A 24465-nucleotide genomic window follows, 5' to 3' on the forward strand; every position below is an offset into this window, starting at 1 on the left:
ATATTTTGGCACTGGAAAGTACTCACAAACCACTAGAGAAAGGCCATAAAATTATATTCAATATGACCTAATCTGAACTCAGTAGCAAAACCAGTAGATTCTTTTATGACTCCTACTGTTTTTTTCTCTAAATTCAGTCGATTTGTATTATAGTTCAACAAAGCTGAGCAAGGAGGACATCATTCTATCTTTTTAAAATATTTTTAGCTTTCAGTCTCTTCCATTGATATTAAAAAAATAAATAAATAAACAAAGCCTTCATTGTCCTTTTGGTTCCAGTAACTACATTAACAGTTGCTCCATCTTATATACTCCTTAAGACAAAGCCTGCCACCTTATCTCACATAACTCATTTGATTTCAGTGGAAGTATTTAGATGAGTTAGATTTGCAGGATTACTTGCATCCAGTGATCACACAGTGTGACTGTTAGTAGTTACTAGGGCCACAGCTAACTTCTTCATAGAACAAGGAAGTGAAATTCAGAAACCTAGAGGATTAATGTTCTTATCCATAGGTAAACCCAGGCTTCCATAGGCAATAATACCAGATCTATGTGCTGTTGGATGAGCCAGCAGTAGAAATTTGATCTATATCAGGATCTAAACAATCACATATGATGTGATTAAAATAGCGAGAGTATAAATAACAGAGTTTATACTCGCTTTATAATTTTACATAAGCTTTACAGTGGCTGTCAGAGAATAAATTATTTCTGTTCTTATATAAAGTAAAGGTAGCACTAAGAGACAATAGTTTATCTAACTAGCAGAAGCATAGCCCAATTAAACATTTTAAACAAAGCCTAACTATCAGAGAAACTTGATGCCAGATCAAAGCTTTGGGTTGTGCAGCAATGCATTTTTAAACCACTAGGAGGAGTCCCAAAGTTGAACTTAATTTTTCATTAAACCATAACCCAAATTGGTTCCAGCATCAGTGGCTCTGTCTCTGCAGCGTTATACCTCTGATTTTCATAACAAAATTAAAAATTAACATAACAAAATTAATAATTTAAATCTAAGTAAAATGTGGTGGGTTTTTTTTTTCATTTCACTTTTAGATCATTACTATAGAAATGCTTATCTGAAATCTTTAATAAGCATGTTCAGGCAGTAAAACGTAATCATTGGAAAAGTCAGTCTAATCTGACAGGCTTTTTTCCATATTTAGCCTCTGCAATCTAACATACATGTTGATTTAGCAATCAACATCTGATATTGTTTGAAAAGTCAACCTTTCCATGATGACTCCAATCATGCATATCAGTGTTTGAGCACTGCTCTGAACACCAGTCTCTGAGGATTTAATAGTTCATGGTGACTCCTATTAACCACCCACTTCTGCCCTTCTCCAGCTCCATCCTACCATATGACCCCTCCCCTGATCAATCTCCTACCCCAACATTACGAGATGCATTTCCATTCACCTTCCACAGTCCAGAGCTCTTGCTCTTCTACAGCACCACATAGACACAAAAAGACAGTCTTGAGCATGTAAACACACTGATGCACAAAACAGGGTATCTTTAAATGGGACTGTTTATGTTCATAAAACTTTTAAAAGAGGATCAGAACTGAGTCAAATTTAATTCTGAAGACTATTTACAAAAACCAACCAGGAACTAATAATTATACTTCTTGACTTTTATAGCTAAGTAACACTACTGTGTTACAAACTGCAGTTGGTAAACAGTTACAAACTGCAGATGGTAATCTCAAAAGAATTCCACAAGTATTTTCAAGGAAAGAATAAATTACAAAATATAACAAACTTCCACAAAACAAACACCCAGCAGTATCAATCAAATTCTTTCATACAAGCAATACCTACTCTAATCACAGTCACATACTAAGCAAAGCAATGACTCAAACACAAAGATTTATTTTTGCCATCTGTTTTGAAATTGTTGGACCACTACTCAAAGGAAAAACACAAGCTGGCATTTCTTAAGACTGAGGCCATTAGTAAGAGGAGAAACATGAAGTGCTAGTTTTTCTTGCCAAAGAGAATTTTGTACAAATTTAAAATATGGTAATGTATGAGTGTTTCACAGATACCATTTATTTACCATATTGATATCTCTAATTTCAGACTGAGAGTTATATAATTTTTTTTCATATGTAGTGCAATAGAGGTGGTTCTTACACACTGTCCTTAAAGTAACCCCAAATGGGACAGGAAAACAAACATATGACTTTATCAGAAACTGCACACAGTCACAGCAATGCAATGTGCAAAGCCACTAAATAGAACCCAGGCACAAACGCACAGTGACTCTTGACAGCACTTTTCCTCCAAGTCTGATGTAGGTTAAGGTGCAAAATGAGCAATGTCTCATGAGTTCCTCTTACACAGGGTGGCTGAGATGGCCCTTTTCTTCCTAGGGCAGAATATCTTAATATTGTTTAATTCCTTATTGTTAGAGGAGCAGTAAATGCTGATTTCTTTCTGAATTCTTTCTCCCACGAGGTGTTAACTACCTGTCAGGACACAGCTTTTGTACAAGTCAACACATGTATTCATCAAACCTAAAACTAAAGTTATAGATGGGAGTACCACTGGCAACGAGCTGTGAAACAAAACAGTCTGGGTTCATTTTACCCTTCTATTCCTTTCAACTCGATTGTTCATTTAACACACTTTTTAAAACAGCCATACAGGGCTTTTAACAGCATCCAAATGGAGGTATGTTTCTGCATTTTCAATAATGCAGTGGGTGTAATGAGTCACAATGCAATGACTGAAAATAAAGAGTACTGACTGTTGAAACGTGTCTCAGATATGTAGTGACTAGATAATTATGTACTGAATAGCATAAGAAGATACTAGGAAGCAAAAGTGAAGAGTCTATTTGTCCATGAAACTTGAGAAAGGTACTTCCACACATTAACCAAATATGATAGAGCTAATCAGCTCTTTTAACATGTGACCACGTGCCTGGCAGTAAAATGTATCCCGAACATAAAAATCTCAAAAACTTTCAGCATAGTGAGACACAAGGATTATATTTGGAGCCCCTGGGCTCTGACTATCAAATGCAGATTTGGCCACATCCATCTCAGATACCGTTGCAGAACCAGATCCTAGATCTCACTGTGATGTGATCAAATTAGGATACACTATTCCTACACAGCACAGCCCCAAACCACAAGCTTATTACTATCAACCAAACGGAATAAGACACAGCACTTCCAAGTAATGGATCAAGGAACAAAGTGCTTCAAACACACATAAACCCTGTGGGATTTAGGCAGGATTTACCCCGGCCCCAACTCTGTCCAATTTATCATTCTTCATTTGGGTTTTTTTGTCTTGTGGACAGAGTAAAACATGCTGTGACCCTGGCAAACCTCCTGGAAGAGAGCACAACACAGACCAGCCAGCACTACAGGGAAGCTGAAGACTCCCACAGTAGCAAGGTGAACCTGAGCCAACAGTATGCCCTGGCACTGAAGAAGGCTAACAGCGTCTGGCCTGCATTAACAGGACCATTGCAAAATAATCAAAAGAAGTGATTATCACCCTCTACTTAACACTCCCTGCACCACATCTAGAATACTGCATCCAGATTTGGGACCTCCTCCTCCCCCCAGCACAACAAAGACATTGATGAGCTGAAGCAAACTTATCAGATGGCCACCTAGATGCTTGAGGACTGGAGCACCAGCCCTTTCAAGAGAGGCTGAGTGATCTGGTCTTCTACAGCACAGAGAAGAGACAGCTCCAGAAAGACCTAACAGCAGTCCTTCCTTACCTAAAAGGAAGTACACCTCCCTGCTTTATCCCTGTGCACGTAAATCAGTACAGAACAAACAGAAGATATTAATAATTCCTTTCAAGAGTAGCAGTTGGGTTTTCATTAACAAGAAACTAGTAGCGCAAAGTTTTCCACTTGTGCCTGACTACAAGTCTGAAACCTACTAGTCAGGTACTTCAACAAGAAGCACCACAAAGACCAAGCCCTCCTGCAGATGTGAGCCCACGTCTGCATGCAGCTCTCCTCCACAGCAACCACCACCAGGTAAAGCATTAACTTTGTAGTACTTTGTCTGAGCTGGCTCTTAATTTGGCAGCCCTGAATAGTAATATATACAAAACCCCCAAACTTCTTTGTTGGACCTTTGGTTTGAAAGGAAAAGGAAGAGGCCACTTTGCCCTTCTTAGATTCTGTGGATCAGATTCTAAAATCAAAACATGTTTGACAGGAACAACAACATATCATTAACCACTCCATCCCTAAGCTAACTGCACAACAAGTAACCTTGCCTAAATTCCAGTTAAATGAGCTGAAGACTTCCGAGCAGGAAGTGCATATGCTTTAGATGCAAAATTCCTCCCATCCTTTTAGTTACTGACAAAATTATTTCCTAAACTGAGTGTGACTTACAGAAAAGAAAAACCCCGCAGTACAAGCTATATCCATCAACACTCTTCCACTTACATAAATGTTTCTTCATTCAAACACATATCAAAAACTTATACATTTATTCTCATGCCAAATAAAACATTAGTGGGTGCACATTTTTTTAAAGCTTCCCACAGGATAGTAAAACACTTAAAGCCAAATTGTTTGGTAAAATGCTTTGTGAAAAGCACATATCATTCAGGGCGAAGCAGTCTCAGATGCTTTCTCTCTTAACAGCTGTATTAATAACTACGGTCAACAATTCCAAAGGACATTTACCAGCTAAGATCAAATCTAATAATCACATTTCAGTAGCTATTCGGGGAATCCAAATCCCTAGACTGAAAATCTTACCCACAGAGTACATTCAACACAGGCATTTACAAATACAACCTGAAGTACTCTCAGCTGGAGACCGCCCTCGCTTCTTAAGTGTTACAACTCTTTTTACTGACATTTCAACTATCACCATGGTGCAAAAGGGCTCTGTGAGCAGTTACAGTCCTGTCTTTAGAGTGATTCATTCTCTTTAATTAAATGCCTTTGAAATATTACTGCTACAAATGTCATCAGATGCAGCCTCTGTTTGAAAATAAGATCAACAAATACAGTGACAAAAGCAGAGCTAACTTGCTCAGCCTTAAGAAACATGGGAACTAAGTTTGAATTATTTCGCTTTTAAATAATGCTCAGTTTAACGAAACTGAGCTTCTCATGTTACAACTCAAAAAAAATGCAGCCCTTCAAAAATGCCTTTTATGGAATTACTATCTCTTTATTCAGATGAGAATGACCAAGGAGCATCAAAACAAAAGCAAGAGCAAATAAACAAAACAACAATTAACATAGTGATTTAGCTGTTATTTAAATATTTGTTTCACCTCTGTCACCCCAGAATTCAGTTTGTCTTGGACTCTGCTTAAGTAGTTGAAGTGACTGACTCATCTAATTCTGCCAGTCAAGACAAAATCAAACTTCAAAGATTCATCTTATGACAATAGGCACAGAAGTTAAACAATGTGTTAGTCTTCAGAAACTTTGTACTCTGTGGTCAATGCACCATTAGCACTAAAACAATGTCTCAGAAACAGTATAAGAGCAGGAAAAGGTTTCTAATCTAGAGAGATGGTGGTTCTCAAGATCAGAGTACTTGACGCAATTGGCAATTACCTGCAAGTTCTTCATTGTTCTTCAAAAGCCAAGTTTCTTTTTCACAGGCCAAGAAGAACCACAAGAAAACCCAAAAAAACCCAACACACTTAGTGAGGAAAAAGCAGCTTAAACACATAAATACATGCATCAACTCCTCAGATGCAGATCTAACCTCTCAGTAACTACAAAGGGAAGTCAGCTCACCCACAAAGTCTGAAACTGCATTAAGACTGTAACCTGCGAGTTACACGTCCGTAAATTTTAAGACTTCAGCAGCACCCTTTTTAGAAGATTCCACAAAAACGTTACAAGCACTTTAGTTCAGATCTCACAGGTTACCTTCTAGCCTGTTTTGCATAGAGTGCAGGTCACAATTTTTCTTAGGGAATTCCAAGAATAACAGTACTTCTGGCATCTTTTCAAAGCACAGACACCAGCTCTCACACCCAGTCTTATTTCCCCCTCAAGACATAAGTATTTGCTTATGTGATACACAGCCAGTAACAGAAAGAGGATATCCATTTCAAAATAGTTTCATAACATTTGGTTCCATTTTCTGTTTTATCAGGTTCCATATACTACACACAAATGGAAAAACTTCACACTGCCAGTTTCTTGATAATTAAAACTTTACTGCCACTGGAAGTAACCTTTAAAATCCTCTGTTTATTCTAAGGATTGAGTGAGGAAGTGTTGATTCTGTCCTAACTTACACACAGGGGATGAAGGTGGAAATAAAGCACTGTACACAGCCTTGACCACTGAAAGCAGATAAAATCTGCACCAGTTAAAAAAAAATACTACTGGGTATTATAAGATCATTACAAGTCTCATTACAATTGCACTAAACTAAACCCAACCCTTAAACTCTGATCTTGGAAGCCCTAGACTCCGAAAGCAATCCACTCGAGTTTGGAGGTTCTAAGACTGTCAGTTCTTCCAGTTGGGATTAACAGTGCAAACAGAAATGTATGCTTCCTGCAGATAACAACGTGGTTGTACAGAAATGCTTTGACTTTTTAAATGGAATGATTTTCTGGATGTTTCCAAGATCAGAAAAACAAATGCCAGAAGCAATCCTAGCCTTGGGCAGATGATGAGGCTCTTTCCAAACCCATCTTTTAATTGCATAAAAAGCAGACACAGCTGTAACTATTGACAAGATCAGCAATTCAAGATAGGCTGTGGAGTGCACGGCAACTTGGAAAAAGGCAGTGAAGAAGCGTTACAAGGAGCTGAAATAAGTAGTTCCAACAGCTCAGTCGTCTTTGTGGTATGGCAAGTAACCACAGCACTGTTGTTTTCCTCAAGTATTTTATACAAATAGCTGTCAGTACTTGGCTTTATCAGGACCACACTTCTTATCCAAGTCAGGCAAGCACATCTGAGTATCTGATACACAGCAAGTATCTACTTTACTCCCACCCTTCTAACACTTAACACTTCAGCAACAGACTAATCCACATGGTTAAAAAGCCCTGTGGGGAGACAGCAGTGCTAACAGTAATTTCTCCCAACACACAAGAGTAGAACTCACTTCTCTGTTTGGGCCCATTGTAACAGCTTTTTAACACGTTGATGTTTATTTGCTTTCCTGTCTTCAAGCAGGCAACACATTTTTGAAGGCCATAAAGGTGTGGTGAAGACTATGTCTCTATTAAGAACCTGCTCGAGATTTATCTTGCCTTTGAAGTATAAAATTTGGTATTACTTTTCTTTAAGAACAAACAATTTTAAAAGCAAAATTAGCTTGAGCATGCCTTCAAAACAATGCACAGAACTGAGATAAAAAGTCATCAGAACAGCAAAATGCTGCTTTGTCAATAGTCCACAGATCTCAGATAGCTAATCTAAACAGCTGAAGAATTTGCTCAATTATGTATTCATGCACAAAAATACTAGCATTTCTCTACTTTTCTCTTTAGAAAAAATATGTAACATTATATAATTAAATCTGTCATTAACGGAAATGGCATGAGAAATGCATCCTCACAAACACGGACTTCCACCTAGGAGTACACCTCCTCAGATGAAGCAGGCCACTGCAGTCCATAATACCACCCGTTTAAGTTAGACATGCATATGTAAACAGGCTTTTACAGTCCTGGCTACAAAGTCAATAAACTAGCTATGTCAAGACTTTCCATTTTTCTTAATTAAAAAAAAAAAAAGTCTGAGCATGGATAAAAATGAAAAATCGAGATATTCCCCCAACAGAAACTGCATCCCAAGTATTTGTTCCTCACCACTTTGCATTGCTTGTTGTATGTTGTACTGTTTTACATCCTCAGTTACCAAGTTGTTCAGGTATTTAGGAGCTCAACAACATAAACCACTACAAAGCAGCAAGTATTATTTGTAATACCTCTATAACAGCAGGTTACCAAGTGAAAAGCATCCCCAAGAGGGCTTTCTGAACTCAAGAGGTGCACAACACCCACTGTGACACCAGGGGCACGAGCTGAACCTCGTGAAGTGCTCCTCTGTTAGGAGACAGAGGCCTCTTCCCTCAGGTGGGCAGCAAAGGCTGTTCAGGAGGACGTGTGCACCAGTAGTGAACAAGAGCTCACCACAAAACAAACCTCATGGCTCGTGGCTTCTGTAACTCAATAGGTGCGCAGGCTCTCCCGCTGAAAGGAAACCGCACCTGAAATGCGAAAGAGCTGCAGGACACCCGCCACAACGCGCTAAAAGCTTCACAGCGCAACTAAAAAGGGGAAGAGAACAGGGCGGAGGGCAAAACTCTGTCAGAGCTCGGGCCGCGATGCACTAAAAGCCCCACAGGCCGCCCCTCAAGGGTGCAGGATCCCTGTGGGGCCTGAGGCAAAGAGCCCCTCCCCACAGCGACAGCGCCTCTAAAGCAGCCCTATCCCCCCTTCCGCGGAATTTTAAGGGACTGCTACGGCAGCTGCGCGAGGCCAAGCCTTTACCGCGCGCGCCCCGTGAGCGCCGCGCTCTTGATTGGTGCCCGTCGGGCGGGTCGAGCTGTAAGGCGGCGCTGGATCGGCCGACGGGGAGGGCAGCGCTGTAAGGCAGCGAGCAATGGGCCGGCGGGCAGGGGCCGCGCTGTCAGGCGGCCGCGGATTGGCCGGCGGGCGGGGGCCGCGCTGTCAGGCGGCCGCGGATTGGCCGGCGGGCGGGGGCCGCGCTGTCAGGCGGCCGCGGATTGGCCGGCGGGCGGGGGCCGCGCTGTCAGACGGCCGCGGATTGGCCGGCGGGCGGGGGCCGCGCTGTCAGGCGGCCGCGCTGTCAGGCGGCCGCGCTGTCAGGCGGCCGCGGATTGGCCGGCGGGCGGCGGCCGCGCTGTCAGGCGGCCGCGGATTGGCCGGCGGGCGGCGGCCGCGCTGTCAGGCGGCCGCGGATTGGCCGGCGGGCGGCGGCCGCGCTGTCAGGCGGCCGCGGATTGGCCGGCGGGCGGCGGCCGCGCTGTCAGGCGGCCGCGGATTGGCCGGCGGGCGGCGGCCGCGCTGTCAGGCGGCCGCGGATTGGCCGGCGGGCGGCGGCCGCGCTGTCAGGCGGCCGCGGATTGGCCGGCGGGCGGCGGCCGCGCTGTCAGGCGGCCGCGGATTGGCCGGCGGGCGGCGGCCGCGCTGTCAGGCGGCCGCGGATTGGCCGGCGGGCGGCGGCCGCGCTGTCAGGCGGCCGCGGATTGGCCGGCGGGCGGCGGCCGCGCTGTCAGGCGGCCGCGGATTGGCCGGCGGGCGGCTGCCGCGCTGTCAGGCGGCCGCGGATTGGCCGGCGGGCGGGCGCTGCCCGGCTTTGTACACAGCAGGCCCGCTCGGCGCTTTAACAATGAGCGGAGCGGGCGGCGCTGCCGCGTGATGGCGGGGGAGCCCTGGGGCGGCCGCGCCGGTGCGTAGGGGGAGCGGCGGCTTCGTTCGGGGGACGCGGCGCCCGCCCTTTCGTCGGGGCGCGCGCGCTCGCCGGCTCCGCCGCGTCCCCCGCTTTAACGAGCCCCACTTGTGCCCCGCATGGCGGCCAGCTGGGCCGGGGCGCTGGGGCGGCCCCGCGGCGCGGGCGGCAGCTGAGAGCGTTTAATCGAGCGAGGAGGGGGCGAGGGCGGCGCTGGCCGTCCCACCCCTCAGCCGGCGCCGCTTCCTCCGCTGTGTCCGGGCCCCGCGCCGCGCCTATGGAGCTGGAGCCGCAGTGGTGGACGGGGCAGCTGGCGGCCGACATCCACCAGGCGCTGCGGTACAAGGTAGCCCTGTGTCGGGGGAGGGGGGAATGGTCCCGAGCTCCGCGGCGGCCGCTCGGCCGCGTCGCAGAGAGACGTAGGGGCCCGGGGCGAGCGGGGACCGAGCGCAGGTGGCTCGGAGCGGCTGCTTCCCCAGGGAAGTGCCTGGTGCCCAGAGCCGAAAACCGGTTGGCAGTGACTGAACCTACTAAAAATGAGCTTTTGCTTCCTGATGGTGCTTGATGAGTGGGTTTCTAGAAGCAATGGGTATAAACTGGAGAGGGGTAGATTTAGACTAGACCTAAGGAGGAATTTCTTCACTGTGAGAGTGGTGAGCTACTGGTCCAGGTTGCCCAGGGAAGATGTAGCTGCCCCATCCCTGGAGGTGTTCAGGGCCAGGTTGGATGGGGCCTTGGGCAGCCTGATCCAGTGGGATGTTCCTGCCCATGGCAGAGGGGGTGGAACTAGGTGATCTTTAAGGTCCCTTCCAACCCAAACTATTCTATGATTAGTTGTCCTGAAGGTGTGACTGCTAGAAGTTTGGGGGTTTTATTTGCAGGAACGGGGTGGGGGGAAGATACCCAAGAGAAGGGTAGGATCATCTGTTTGGTACCAAAGTTACAATTGTTCAACCCAAGTTAGTCTCCTGAAAGGTGAATTTTAAAGCTTAGTAGGTGAGGAGGGAGTGTTGGTTTGTTTTGTTTGGTTTTTTTTTCACTTTACTGACGTGCTTCAGAACTTTTAATTGACTTTCGAACTTTGAAAATTTTGGGTGACTTTATTCCGTCTTGATGTCATCAGCCTGTCCTCCAGGGAATTTAATTGTACTCAAAATCCTACTCAATCTGGGCTGCACAATAAATAACTCATAAATTTATTCATTCATAAATTTATTCTAAGTCATAAATTTATTCATGATAACAGAAGACAGCACTGCTGCTGTGTACGAGAGGAGATGCTACCTACGAGGCAGGAGACTGGGGAATGCTCTTTTGACCATGCCGAACTTTGTATTCAAAATAGATTGTGTTACAGATTTTTCTCATCTATGGTGCTGGTAGGGCTTTTGTTTTATGGGGTTCCCCCCTGAATTTCAGACCACGTGAGGTTTATGTATGCTTAACTGAATGCCTGAGCGCACACTGTAATCGGTGTCAGTGCAACATCAATCAGATCAGATTAAGTCAGGATTTAAACATGTGCACGCAGCAAATGTTGACGCGTGCACACCCCATTCCTCTCCCTAATGTTTCTACTTTCAGCTAGCTGTTAGTGCCCTTCTCCTGGAGGCACCTGCAGGAGATCTAGTAGCACTGGAACATGCAAACACTTCAGTACAAAGTTTGGTTGCTCAGACTTGAGCTGCAGCAGGAGAGTGTTGAGTTAAGCTATTGGACTTTGCATTGAAGCAGCTGAGGAGCACTTGCATACCCTTGCAGTTTCCCTGCTGGGAGGTACAGCCTTTGCATTAGAGGAAATGGAAGAGAAATGGTAAAAGGTGAAGTCACTCCAGGTGATTGCCCAATTGGATGATTTTTATACTAATGTTGTGCAGAACCAAGTTATTTCTTACTTCTTATGTAATACAATGAATAGATTTTCTTCTGATGCTGAAATGGTGGGTATAAATACTTTGAAAATTCTGTGATAAATTTGAGGATATCAGCTATATAATCTGATGCTAATTCAAATTGAATGATGGTTTTATTAAAATTGCATGCTGCTGTCCATCTAGGAGCTGAAGCTGCCCTCCTACAAAGGCCAATCTCCCCAGTTACATCTGAGAAGATATTTTGCAGATTTAATTGCCATTGTGAGCAATCGATTCAGACTCTGTCCTGCTGCACGACATCTAGCTGTGTATCTGTTGGACCTCTTTATGGATCGTTATGACATATCTATACAGCAGCTGCATGTGGTTGCTCTTTCCTGTTTACTTTTAGCAAGTAAGTATGTGGCACCAAACTTTAACTAAAGCAATCTAGGTTCTGCTGCCAAGCACAAGGCATGTCTTGATGGGATACAGCAGATGGGGAAAACAAAGTGGTTATAATAGACAGGCAGATTAGGGTCTATCAGTTTGGCCCAACTTGTAGAGCCTTTCTTTAACCTCTCATTTTGACTTCTGTTGGTACCTGATGAGACTGAGGAAAGGAAAAAGAAACTGCAATTAAAAAGCAGTGTTTAAGCTTGGAAACAAATGGTTTTAAGGTGAACTTTCAGAGCTGTATTGTAGGAATAGAAAGACTGCCTTTCTAAGGACATCTCAAAGTTGGTAGATCCAGTGCTGGAAATGAGAAATTTGCATATCTGTGATAAAGGAAGAAATTAATTAAACCATATGTAGACTGTACTGCACCTGGCCGATGGTGCTCTGTGGTTCTGAGTACTTAAGATTTCAGAAAATGCAGTGTTCTTTAAACAGGCTAAGGCTAGCATACCTCCTCTATGGTCACGTACAAAATGTAATACTGGTGAAATACATCAGTGAATGACAGTAATCTGAAGACAGAATTAATTACAGGCATTCTTTATGATCAGTGCTGCTTACATTGACCTTGTCTAGAGTCTTGTAATGTGTATCTATCTTCTGACATTTGTGATGTCCCCTTTTAGATGTGGGTGTAGCTTACTGGGGTACCTGCTGGCACTTGTTCTTAAACCAGTAGATTCAGAGTAATGGGTCCTGGCAGCAGAACTAACTGTTGGTTCAGTTTCTGCTGATCTGTTTCTCTGAATCTATTTTTGCTTTCTCAGGGTGCATAGTGTTGTGGCTCTAGGCCCTCTTCCCTAGAAAACAGAGTACTGAGGTGTTAGCTATGTTTTATATACTGCTTCCTTTCATTGCATCCCCTAACTCCACCAATACAGCTATTCAGCAGAACAGTTAAACAAGAAAAAGGTTATTTCAAATTCTTCTGCGGATAAACTTGGACTGTATGCCACCAGTCAGCAATCATCACTAGGCAAGAGATGAGGTGCTGAGTATGAAAACCTTGTCTCAGAAACGAGTGTAATCCATTTAGGAAAAAGGATTGGCTTTGAACTAATGCCAGATTTTCAGATGAAATTCATCTTCTGAAGAAAATTATAATTTTAAAAAAAAAACCTCTGCCATCTTTCATAACAAGCTGTAAGTAGAGCTCCAAAAGCCTGGAGTAGTTGCTCTTCTGAGTGGCAGTGCATAGATTGGTTCAGAAAGCACAAACCATAATGCTATTTTAAACTTTTGCCCTATGTGGCTTAAACAAGCAGTTTAATCTGTGGTGCAATAAGTTGGACTAGTCACACTGATATACCTGATAAGTTTACAAAAGCAATACGAGAAATGATTGCAACTACTGAAACTTTTACTCCTGTAATTTCCTGAGTACAGGAAACAAAAACTTAACAGACTGGGACTGATGTTGGATTAAGTCGAGTGTAAGTACCTCCACTGTTGAAAAAAGCAAACATTCAGTACGTTCAGTCCTGCAAAACTCTCTAAAAATGTGCATTAACAACATACCGTGTCATACTGAATAGCGAGTGTAAGATGGACAGAATTTGCAATGAAATTGAAACAGCACAACCATGTGGCAAACCATGTGGAAATGTGAGACATTTCACTTTTTAATGGGTTTTCTGTGTACACAATTTTGCTTTAGGCTAAAAACATACAGGCCTGACAAGCTGAAGTCCAAGGAACGCTGAAGCAACTAGTAGTGTTAAAGTTGAAACAGTATCTATGGCAGTGTGGGTTTTCAGGTGCACGTTGCTGAACTCCACTTGTTTAAAACACTGGAGCAGCTTATCAGCTATAAAATCTAAAAACTACCTACCATAACAGGCATTAAAAGCAGGCACATTAGCTAGAGCTCTAGCTATACTCTAATAGAGTTTTAGAAACAAAACGGGTGCACGGGGATAGGAGGGTGATTAAAGCCAAATGCTGTGGTGTTGTGTATTGCAACTCACATCACAGTAGTATTTCATTGATGATGGGGACACCTTACACAATATTTTTGTGTCAAAAACTTGCATATGCAGTGCCTGTGATGTCCTAAAGAGCTTCTGCTCTTGGCAACTGGCTTTTGTGTGCCAGGGCAGGAAAACCAACAGGAAACGTGGAACTGTTTTGTACATGGTGTTTGACGTTACCTGGTGAAATTTAACCCATTATGGCACATACCCCTTTTTGCATCTGATGACATCTTCAGTTTGAGCTCTGCATCTGCAGGAAAGTCTGAAGCTTGTTTGACACAGTAGAATTGAAATATGACCAGTGCAGACAGTAGATATCTATCTCTTTTATAGTTCACTCATGCTGAACCTTTTTTTTCCTCCCCTCTTCTTTGTGTTCACCTGAAGGTAAATTTGAAGAAAAGGAAGACAGTGTTCCCAAACTTGAACAGTTGAACAGCTTGGGTTGTATGACTAACATGAATTTGGTACTAACAAAACAGAATTTGCTTCATATGGAGTTGTTATTGCTAGAAACATTTCAGTGGAATTTGTGCCTCCCAACTGCTGCTCATTTCATCGACTATTATCTTTCTATTGCTGTCCATGAGACTGATCTTCATGATGGTTGGCCAATGGTTTGCCTAGAGAAGACTAAGTTATATATGGCAAAATATGCTGATTACTTTCTGGAAGTATCGCTGCAAGGTGAGTTACTTATTTCAGGTAAAGATGCCTTTGTTGTCTTGACAGAAAATCTCCAACTTAAACGAATCTTTTTCCTACTCCTTTCTAGATCATGCATTCTTAAATTATGCCCCTTCTTTAGTCGCTACTGCATGCGTGGCTTCTTCAAGGATTATCTTGCGTCTCTCGCCAACATGGCCTACCCGACTGCATCATCTTACTGCATACTCCTGGGATTTCCTAATGCCATGTATTGAACGACTATTAATGTAAGTTAACAACAGCAACTTTTTTTAAGCTCATTTTTGCATTTGTTGGTGTGCTTAATTACTGTTAGCGCTGCAAGTAAATTTCTTTAATTTCAATTTTTCTATTCTAACAATACTTAGGTAACTATTTTATTCTTTCCAAAAGAGAAAACCTTGTCAGATCAAACCTCTTCCCTGTTCTTTCAACAAGCAAACCTCAGCCTTGCATTTTCACTGAACATCTTTTTGGCATGCTTTGAGAGCCTGTTAAATAGCTTGTTTCCAATCTCTGTACTGTGCTCAGAGAGGAAAAAGAGATTGCAAGGAGTACCAAAGGCACAGGGGCTTCTACTTACTCTGAAGACTCTATGCTGTTGAAGTTCAAGGGATGCTCCAGATTATGGCTCAAACATGCAGACTGCTTGAGTGGCTATCTTTGGGGGAGGAAACACTGAGAAGGTTGTAACCAGTTTTGCTGTATTGATGTTTGCTCTACAGTGGAGAGATGCAGCTAACATGAGATAAAAATGCCAGCAAATGCCAAGTGAACCTTACTGCGAGGAGTTTTTATATGATCAGTTCTTCTATTCTAAACCTTTATGTCAAAACCTATGCCCATGTAACTGCTTTACTCCTGCAGGAGTTTGCTTTTGCCTTGAGCTAAATATAGTTGTGGTCCATAGAAGTACAGGAACAGCTGTATCTGGGAGCATCGTATCTTATAATTGTGGTGTTATCACCTCTGACAGTCTGTTTTGGCTTCACTAATATGTGAAATGGAAGGGATAGTACGTAAGGCATGCAAGTGCTGTTGCAGGAGTGTTTTCAGTATTGCTCTGGAACCGCTGGGGTAGCAGGGGGGTGTGGGCAAAACCTTTCAGTCATCTTTGCAGTGGACCGTAAAAAGATAGCAACCCCTTATGAAAAAACAGCGAGGTATTGAACGCTCACTGTCTTCAAGAGATCTGCTCTGCATAGGCAGTACCACAAAACTTGGATGATTTTTGAGATTTAGGCCTGACTGAAATGTGTAGGTGGCACCTGCTTGACCTCAGCATAAAAGCAAGAAAAAGAGTATGTCTAAATATGTTTGAGATTGGGTGTAAATCAAAGGGAATTCAGGGGAGCTAAACTGTCTAACTTAAGTACTGGGTAGGAGAGAAAAAAGGTGAGGCGAAGAAAAAAAAAATGCATTTCCACTGTTCAAAGCAGGGTCCAATATAAATATACATATGTTCTTTTAGTATTGTAATGTAGATCTTTAAAATCCCTCTGATGTCATGTCTTTAAAATCCCTATTCTCTATTACCCAATTTAAATGAGGTAGGAGCAGCAAGTAAGTTTTAATTTTGGGTTCTGGTCATCTGGCACTTTAGTGCAGTACGCTAGCAGACATTATTATGCTGGTAATTTTAGATACTGCTATATTATTTGTATTGTACTTGGCTTTTATCTGCATTTTGTGTTGCTATGAAGTGAAATACTGAAAAGAAATGTATCCTCAAGAAAAAAATTTTAAAAACTTAAATTATTTTAAAGAGTAGACTAAAATGATTTAAAAAAAAAAATAGCTTTGAAAGCTTTCAGATAATTGCACCATTTGTTGGAGTGCTCTTAAAAGTTAACCCAAAGAGGTTAAATTATTTTAATGTCTATTTTCATGAACTGTCTTATCAATTTTAGTGCACATGATAATGATGTGAAGGAAGCAAACAAGCAAAAAGGACAACGTGCTCAATCTGCCCAACATACTGTATTCCAGGCCTCAGCTCCAACTTCTCAACAGGCTAATAATGCTCAACAGCACATGCCACGGTATCTCCAAACTCATCAATCTTCATTACAGTATCACCATCAGGTGTCACACCAGCAAAACTGTCAACAGATATTATCCTCCAATCAAACGGCATCTTTCCCACTTCAGACTTGTCCTGCTGCCTTACAGTCTAGTGTTCAGGGTCGAGGCCATGTACAGACTGGTGCTGCGATGTCACTAGCTGTTCCACTAGAAGTGAAGCCATGTCTAAGTGTCTCCTACAACCGGAGTTACCAAGTGAATGGACGATATTCCTGTATTACTCCCTGCTTTGAGAGGTGATAAATACAAAATTGTTTTGTGCTTGTTTGTTCGGGGTGGTAAGTTCTGTTGAGGGGAATTGGTTTAGGTTGTGTTAAACCTCAAGTAATTTTGAGGGCAACAAATTCAATAAAAAGTGCCTTTCCAGAAAAAAAAAAGCAACTGGATTGGCAACGAGTCCCATAGCTCAAATGCAGACTGCAAAAAATAAGCACACAGAACACCCTCTAAAAAGAATGTGCATACCTGGGAGTAGTAAGTGCTTACTCTGGTACTCAGAATGCTCTGCTTCCAACACACCTCTTTGAAATACTAGTCAAAAGAAAAATAGCTGTGGACTAACTTACAAACTTACCTTTTAATGAAGGAGATATGCAGTATTATTTTGAAGACATTTATGTGATACCACCATGCAGTATTAACACTTACTTTAAACTTACTGGAACTTAAGAATCCATTAAATGTCAGGTTTCTCCAGACACTGGGGCCACAGGAAGAAACAAGTCTCATCTGGCTGACTCCATGCTCTTGCCCCTTTTTTGGCACTTGTGTTGCATATTTGCTTTAGACTAAGGCATTTGAGTTAACTGGTATTTTGGCTAGTTTTTAAGTTTTGTACCTCACAGAATAGACACTATATTTTTAGTTCTTTTCTCCTCCCTATCCTTTTTATGGTTAAAGTAACTCATTCATACTAACTCAGGGAATTTTCTACTCATTACTCTCTGCTGCTGGTTTGTATGCTTAATTGGGTATAACTCGAGAGAAGAAGGCAGAGAGAGAAGAAACTATAGCAAGTGGAATGGCTTTTCTTCAGGGCATCTATACGCAGAGTACCAAAGGGATATGTTAGTGTTCGCAGAATCTAGATGTGAACCGCTCAGCAGCGTGGTATTGAGTAATTGAAGAAAAGAGAGTTTCAGCTGAACTTGTACTGTACCAAAACTACTACAGTGGCTGAGATTCCTCTGTGTACACACACACAAACACACATGTATTATTAACCAACAGAAGGCATCCTCCAGTTGGACTGACAGTATTGCTTATGCAAAAAAAGAACAGTTAAATGCTTGTAGAAATCCAGTTCTGTCAGACTTACAGTGGAGGGAAATTCTCAGGTAACAGTGGCGCAACTTCTTCTACTATTTGGGAGTTCCAGAAGAAAATACAGAGATTTACTCTTCTAAACGGGTGGATCAAAATTATATTGCAGAGTGAACTGCTTTATCACAATTAAGGTGCTAATAACTTTATGAAATTACACTATCTCCTGTGGAGTGGATAGTCTGAGGGTGGAAAGCTTCACTCATCCCACTCTTGGATGAAAATGGTGGTAGAGCTATTAATGGAGGATTTATTTTTTTTAAAAAAAGCAGATACCTGACTTTCTCCTGTGACAGAGCATGGGAGGAAGGTGTATGGATGACAGGTTTCTTAGTACTGTAAAATATCTTTATAGTACATCAGCCTAAGGCGCTTTTTTTCTGTTTTGTTTGTTCTTTTACCACCTTTTTCTCCGGTCTTGACGGCAGCACTTAAATTGTGTACCATCTAATGACACAGAAGTATTGTGAATCTTACTGTGACTGTTTTGAAACTAGGGGCAAATTAACATACATTATCAATATCAACATAAAGGCTTTATCACAGGAGAGAGGGGCCTTACCATAACATTCAGAATGGAGGGAGGACAGCTGTGTTCATTTTTTCTGGGGCTGAATGAGATTATGCTACAAAAACCTATTTACTGTTGAGGAGAAGAAATCCTGATTCTCTTGTTTGGTCGTTTGGTTTTTTTTTGCCTAAATCCCAATTTCTGTTATGGGCTTTTGTAGCATATATGTGCAAGGGGATAAAAGTGTGAACGAAAGAGATGACCTTCTCTGCTTTATGCTAGAGAATCAACTTTGAAATAGGCACAGTATGATCAGTTCTTTAATGAAACTGCAAGTTGGTTTGGGGTTTTTTCCCACCTTTCCATCACTTGATGACTATTTTGCCATGTCTGAGGGTAGCATTAAGTAGAGACTTTCCACCTCCTAAGATGCCATGCTTTTTATTTAGCATTGTTACCCATTTAAGAGGGAAATGGACTTCTTTCTGCCAGTTTCATTTTGTTGCAATGCTCTATCCAAGTCCTCAGTGCTCTAACTACCTCTGATGCTATGAATGTACAGTCTTGTAATAGACCATGACTTGAAATAACAGCAGATGCCTGTAGCAATTTTTTTTCTGTAAAATCTTTAAATCAGCTTACTTGTCATCTTTATTTGTGACACAGCAGTATAGGCTCCTCTTTTTTGGGGGGTATTAGTGAATTTATCCCATAGGCATTTGATATATAAAATTTAACTAATACTTAACACTGGAATTATAATGCGCGGGGGGCTTACTCAGTTAGTTAATACTGCAAATTTACATTTAATAGGGTATTTTTTATTTGACTATTTTAAGACATTAGTTCAACTGTAAAAAGTTCTACTACATGCTGTTTGTTTTTAATTTATTAATTAGTCTGAGTTTTTTCACACTACAGCTGCACAACCACTACAGAGAAAATGTACACTGAACAGTTTCAATATATTATTTAAAAGGGCTTTACTGGTGTACATTAAAAATATGCTGTTCTTAGTATTAGAACCAAAAGGTGGGTTTTATGGCATAAATAAGAATGGTGTTCCTAAATGCAAAAAGTCCAAAACAATGGAATCTTTGTGAGTGCTATGCATTCAACTTATTTTTAAAAATAAAACTAGTTTTGAGTAAGAATGCTCCAGTGTGTGTTATGCTTCTCTGTGTGTGTTGGGTTGGTTTTTTTTAATATGTAAAATGACCCTAATCTGTCTTACATCATCCTGTGTGTGGGCTGAAGATGTAAAGACTTTCTTCTTTCTCCCTACCCTTTCTGTGACACTCTTAACAAGCTTTGGGAACACTCTGACTTTACAATAAAAAAAAGAAAAAAAAAAAAGGGAAGGAAATCATGCAGGAAGGGGGCTTTAAAGCCAATTGCACCCACAGCATATGCTTAAACATTGTATAGTTCAACAATGTATGCACAGCTATAACAAAGAAAACAAGAACAAAAGAAGTATAGTAGTTCAAGGGAAGGGGGTTGAATTCATTTTGTTGTGGGTTTTTTTGTTGTTTTTCTTTTTTCAAAAAAGTGATACTGGCAATCTTATACTTTTAATACTAGAACAGCTTTTTGTCAAGAGCTACAAGCAGTTATTTTTATTTACAATAGTTATGAAAGCTCTGTCATATTTAAGAAAACAAAGACAGATATGTAAAGCATTACTTATTTTCAGAAAATTAAAACAGACAATTGAGTAGAAATAACTGAGCATTATTCTCTGTATTGACACACTGGCACAGTTACAGTATGGATGTTCCAATACTGGAGCCCATCAGCCTGGGTACTTTTAAGACTTGCCCACCTTTCAGTTTGACATACAGACTTCTAGTGGGACTCCACAGCAGAAGGGCAAGTTGTGAATCTGTCTATTAACAGCACGTGTTGTGAAAGATTGTGCCAAAGAGTGTTCTGCACTATCTTTTTCTACAGAGGTCACCAATATGCACATTTGCATTCCAACCATTTGTCAATTATGTTTCTTAGAGAAGAGTTTTCTAGTTGTTTTGTTTGTTTTTAAAACAGCAACAACAGTAATATTTTGTTAAGTGTGCCGTATGTTCAGATGCACTGATTTTGCAGGGGGAGGAAGGGCACTGCAGATGGCATTGCTGCAGACCTTCAGAGATGGAGAAGTTCTTCAGAAATGCCGCAGACTGAGTTTCCAGGGAAAGTGCCTGTAATTTGAGAGTGGTTCTACACTTCTGGCCTTGCATTAGATCTCGGTGCTTGTAACTTATCTTCGTACGCACTCGCTGTGGCACAGTAAGGACAATCTCCAAGGACTTGGATATTTCATAACCTTCTAGCAGAGAGTAGGAATACCAAGACTATCTTTTTTGACAGATGGAGTGGGTGTGTAGCCATGCATCCAAAAGACTGTTGAATTACAGATGTGAAAACAGGAACCTGCCAGGAAACAAGTTCCCTACTAGTGGAAAAATCCCCGCCAGGATTCTAATCCTGGGTTCAGATTATGTGCTCTAAGGGGATCCTCTCTCACCACAGAGAAGGCTGCAAGTCTGTTTTGAGAACCTCTTGTAAAGTCTCCAAAGCCTTAGGAGAACTAGTTGGTAAAAAGGCAGCAAGCATGCAGCACTATACCTAGGAGGGACCACAAAGGCTAAGCTACATCAAGAATATTTTCCACTTCCTCAATCAAGATTCTGAGAACACAGAAGTAGCTTAGAAGCACTTCCATCGCCACTTTCTCTTCAAGAATGCTGCCTGTTTTGTTTGTTTCCACAAGCCATACCCTGTTTATATATTCCTATTTATATTTATGTCAGTTCATGCATTGGTTTATATTTAAAAGGAAAGCATTCTATCTCCCTGCTGATTTAACTCTATTCTTGCATTCTCCCTCACTGACAAAGCAGTCAACACTCTGGAAGGGATAAGAATGTATTGAACTGCACATAACAATCCACTTGCAATACAGCCCTATTAAGAGGTTCCAAAAGATTTTTTTCCAGCGTTAGTACAAATGCCATTTTTTCCAACATAGCAACACAAAACAGGTATCAGCAATGATGAACACATCCAGTGGAAAAAGAAAGTAAAGAATCTATTTAGCTTTCTTACATACTTACACTATAAAACATGGATAAGCAGCACTGTCTTCCGCAACCTTTTACAAATTGTTCACTTTCATTTGAGGAATCATAGAATCACCAGGTTGGAAGAGACCCTCCACAACTCTGAATGAAGTAGTCTTTCATATGTCAAAAGAATAATTACAGCACAAGTTACAGCTATCTCACGAATACTACTGTATGTTGAAAAAAAGCAGGATTAAAATCATCAACATCTAAAAGTATTCTGTTTAATTTCACCTCACATACAATTGCACTGATGGCACTGACAGACTGAAAAAAATGGTATTGCTTAAAGAAGAATCTAGTAAGAGAAAACGGCAGAGGTGTGCAAAATAGTAAGACAGACAGGGTAAAATTGGTTTTCTTATTCATCTCTCCATTATTAGAAAAAAGAAAACCAAGGAACATTAGTGGAAGTGAAAGGCAATGAATTAAATACAAAATTAACTACAACGAATTATCACAGCTTTCCATGAGGGCAAGAGCTTAGCAGGATTTTCAAGAGATTAAGCATTTACGCAGCTAATGAAATCATTCAGGATTTAACCCAAATACTAATGGAGGTAAAGAATAAATACCTCTTAATACAAATTAGTCAATAAGTGCCTATGACAGGATGTCTTGCGCTTTCCACTTAGCAGCTCTGACTAAATGCAGAAAGCAGAGGACTTTCATAGATTTGATACTGTAAAGCAGTTACTTTTCAATAAATTGTTGTGGTATAATGGTGTGTATTTCATTCTGCTAAGCACTTCATATGCTGTGTACTTTTCTTAGACATTGAAGTAAAAAGGTGCAAATATTTGTTGAATAATGAAAAATACAGAAAATATTTACATGAGAGTACTGCATGTTGTTCTTGATTCCCACAGCCAAGCTGATGTGATACTATACACAAAAATAAAAGGAATAAACTGTTCACCAGGAATTCTGTCCCTACTGTAATATTGGTTTCTCCCCTGGATATAAAAGCATTTTGTGTGCTTTTAAGAGCATCCCTTTCTTCCTCTGCCTCACACACTTCCTCTAAAGCTCTTTGAGGAAAAAGTTGCCACAGTTTGCATAATTCAGCTTGAAAACTGTAACTGTATTATGACATGGTTGTTTCCATACACCAGCTGCACTGTCATAGCAAACCATATAGGCTGTATTTAGCTAGCAATTAAAGATTTTACTTTTTTCCTCTCTGTAAAGCAAATAATTATGGTGCATACAGTTTCTATGAACAGATTCAGCACCATTAATACACTTCATTACTAAAACTCACCTTCCTTCATTGTTAAAACCACAAGTTATTATTTCTTCTGTTTGGAAACTGTGCTTTACATTTCTTTTAAAAATGCATGCCCTTTGAAGAGCTGTTTCTTTTCAGTGTCCTATAAACTAGAACATACAAATTACTTTGATTTGTAACTTCAAAGCCTGTCTACATAGGAAAATCATGTAGGTAAATAATATTGTGTGCTCCAAGGCATTAATCTATCCTATTTTGCAATTTTTAATGAATAAGCATACCTACTAAACTGATACTCAAATTATTTTGAACTACTTTTGGTGGATGATAGCCACTTTAGGTGGCTTTACTGTTGAAACGATAGTTAAAAATTGTATTAACTTGAAAATTCTGTCCATCACACACTTCTGTAGGAAATAAATGTCTTATTCAAAGTGTATCCAAGTAAAACTTACGGTATAATCATATGAAGTGCACTACAATCACATATTTTTGCTCACAGGTCTGTATTACATAAAATCATTTGAATAGAGTATAAGAGATGGCATTTGAAGTATTACATCTGATTCATATTGTATCATATGAAATAAAAGGAAATGACATTTTTTTTTATATATTCCTCAAAGGATTCTATTCACTAAGTTCCAGAAAAGAACAATACTTGACAAGTAGACCAGTATTGGACTCAACCCAGGAGGGCGCATCCTGTGACAAATTCTCTTGGGAAACAGTCTTTGCTAGTCTTCTAGTCTCAGAGAAGTAATAGAGAAATCTTGGAATGATGCTCTTAAATATTAAAATCTAAGGAACTTGTAGAATGAAATTGATATTAAGACCTCCAGCATTCTACAAGTCGCTTTCCATGATCCTATTCAAGTTGACAAAGGTAATTTAAATAAAAGGAATCTGTAAAATAGTTCATTAAAAAAATATCACTTACACAGCTGTAACACCCCTTAATTCATTCTTTTCTCCAAACTTTCTGCTGTATATGTTCTCATGATAGGCATCAGCTATGGCTGAATGCAGAAGCTTGACAAGAATAATCTAAATATTGTGACTGAACTTTCTGTTCTTCTCTGAACTCTTTGTGTTGCTCAGACAAACTTCACTTCAGTTCCTCCTTCAGGCCTCCATGCTTTCCTCATCATAAGGGAAACACACCTCCAGCTTTCACTGTGGTCACAAATCGGACAAGAGAAGTGCTTCTTTAAAAGGTTTTGTGAAAAGCCTATTTTGGACTCAAGGTAGTAAGCAGAGGGTTGTCTTCACATCAGCTCCAAGATGCACAGAGATACAAGGAATACTCACAAACAATAATACTCAAAACACTTCTTGTTACATTATGTACTACTGGGCACTGTAGAATATCATCACTCTGAAATCTTATTACCTTGCTTTTATAAAAGACAAAATTTCTAAGGAGTTTTGTGAATACTATAGGACTATATTCTATTTAATTTTATATTCTCAAGGAGCCAAGAACAGAACAGTAACTGATCCAAGGCAGTTCTTTTGTATATGCCTGGCTATTGCAACACTTATGAGACATACTATCAAAATGCAAAGATGACATAATTGAGAACACAAAGCTAAAACTGTTCTTTGGCAGATTAAACAAGTAACAACTAAGGGTGTTGCAGACGTAGATGCCAGAACTGGTTCCTCATATGCTAGCTTGGACCTTGATGGGTTTCTTAGGTCAAGATGCAGCACAGTGTTAATGCAGTTGTATCATTTCCAAAGCCCATGGAAGTCAGATACATCAATTTCCATACAACACTGTGCTTTGAACTGATAAGCATGGCTG

General features: G+C 41.0%; 1 protein-coding gene across 1 annotated transcript; it reads left to right on the forward strand.

The window, feature by feature from the left end:
- The first annotated feature begins 9354 nt into the window (after positions 1 to 9354).
- CCNJ (cyclin J) lies at positions 9355 to 19456 on the forward strand. Its single transcript, XM_069864166.1, has 5 exons — positions 9355 to 9757; positions 11469 to 11679; positions 14084 to 14383; positions 14472 to 14631; positions 16294 to 19456. The coding sequence occupies exons 1-5, from the start codon at positions 9689 to 9691 to the stop codon at positions 16706 to 16708; spliced, it is 1155 nt and encodes a 384-aa protein (XP_069720267.1). The 5' UTR covers positions 9355 to 9688; the 3' UTR covers positions 16709 to 19456.
- Positions 19457 to 24465: the final 5009 nt, after the last annotated feature.

Source organism: Phaenicophaeus curvirostris, chromosome 9 (assembly GCF_032191515.1).
Source record: "Phaenicophaeus curvirostris isolate KB17595 chromosome 9, BPBGC_Pcur_1.0, whole genome shotgun sequence".
NCBI classification, from domain to species: domain Eukaryota; kingdom Metazoa; phylum Chordata; class Aves; order Cuculiformes; family Cuculidae; genus Phaenicophaeus; species Phaenicophaeus curvirostris.

What these genes read in the sequence shown, in the direction of transcription:
- CCNJ (XM_069864166.1), top strand. Translation starts at nt 9,689, where the DNA reads ATGGAGCTGGAGCCGCAGTGGTGGACGGGGCAGCTGGCGGCCGACATC. An exon ending in ACCAGGCGCTGCGGTACAAG is followed by an intron (nt 9,758 to 11,468) that starts GTAGCCCTGTGT and finishes CTGTCCATCTAG; the next exon opens with GAGCTGAAGCTGCCCTCCTA. An exon ending in TTCCTGTTTACTTTTAGCAA is followed by an intron (nt 11,680 to 14,083) that starts GTAAGTATGTGG and finishes GTTCACCTGAAG; the next exon opens with GTAAATTTGAAGAAAAGGAA.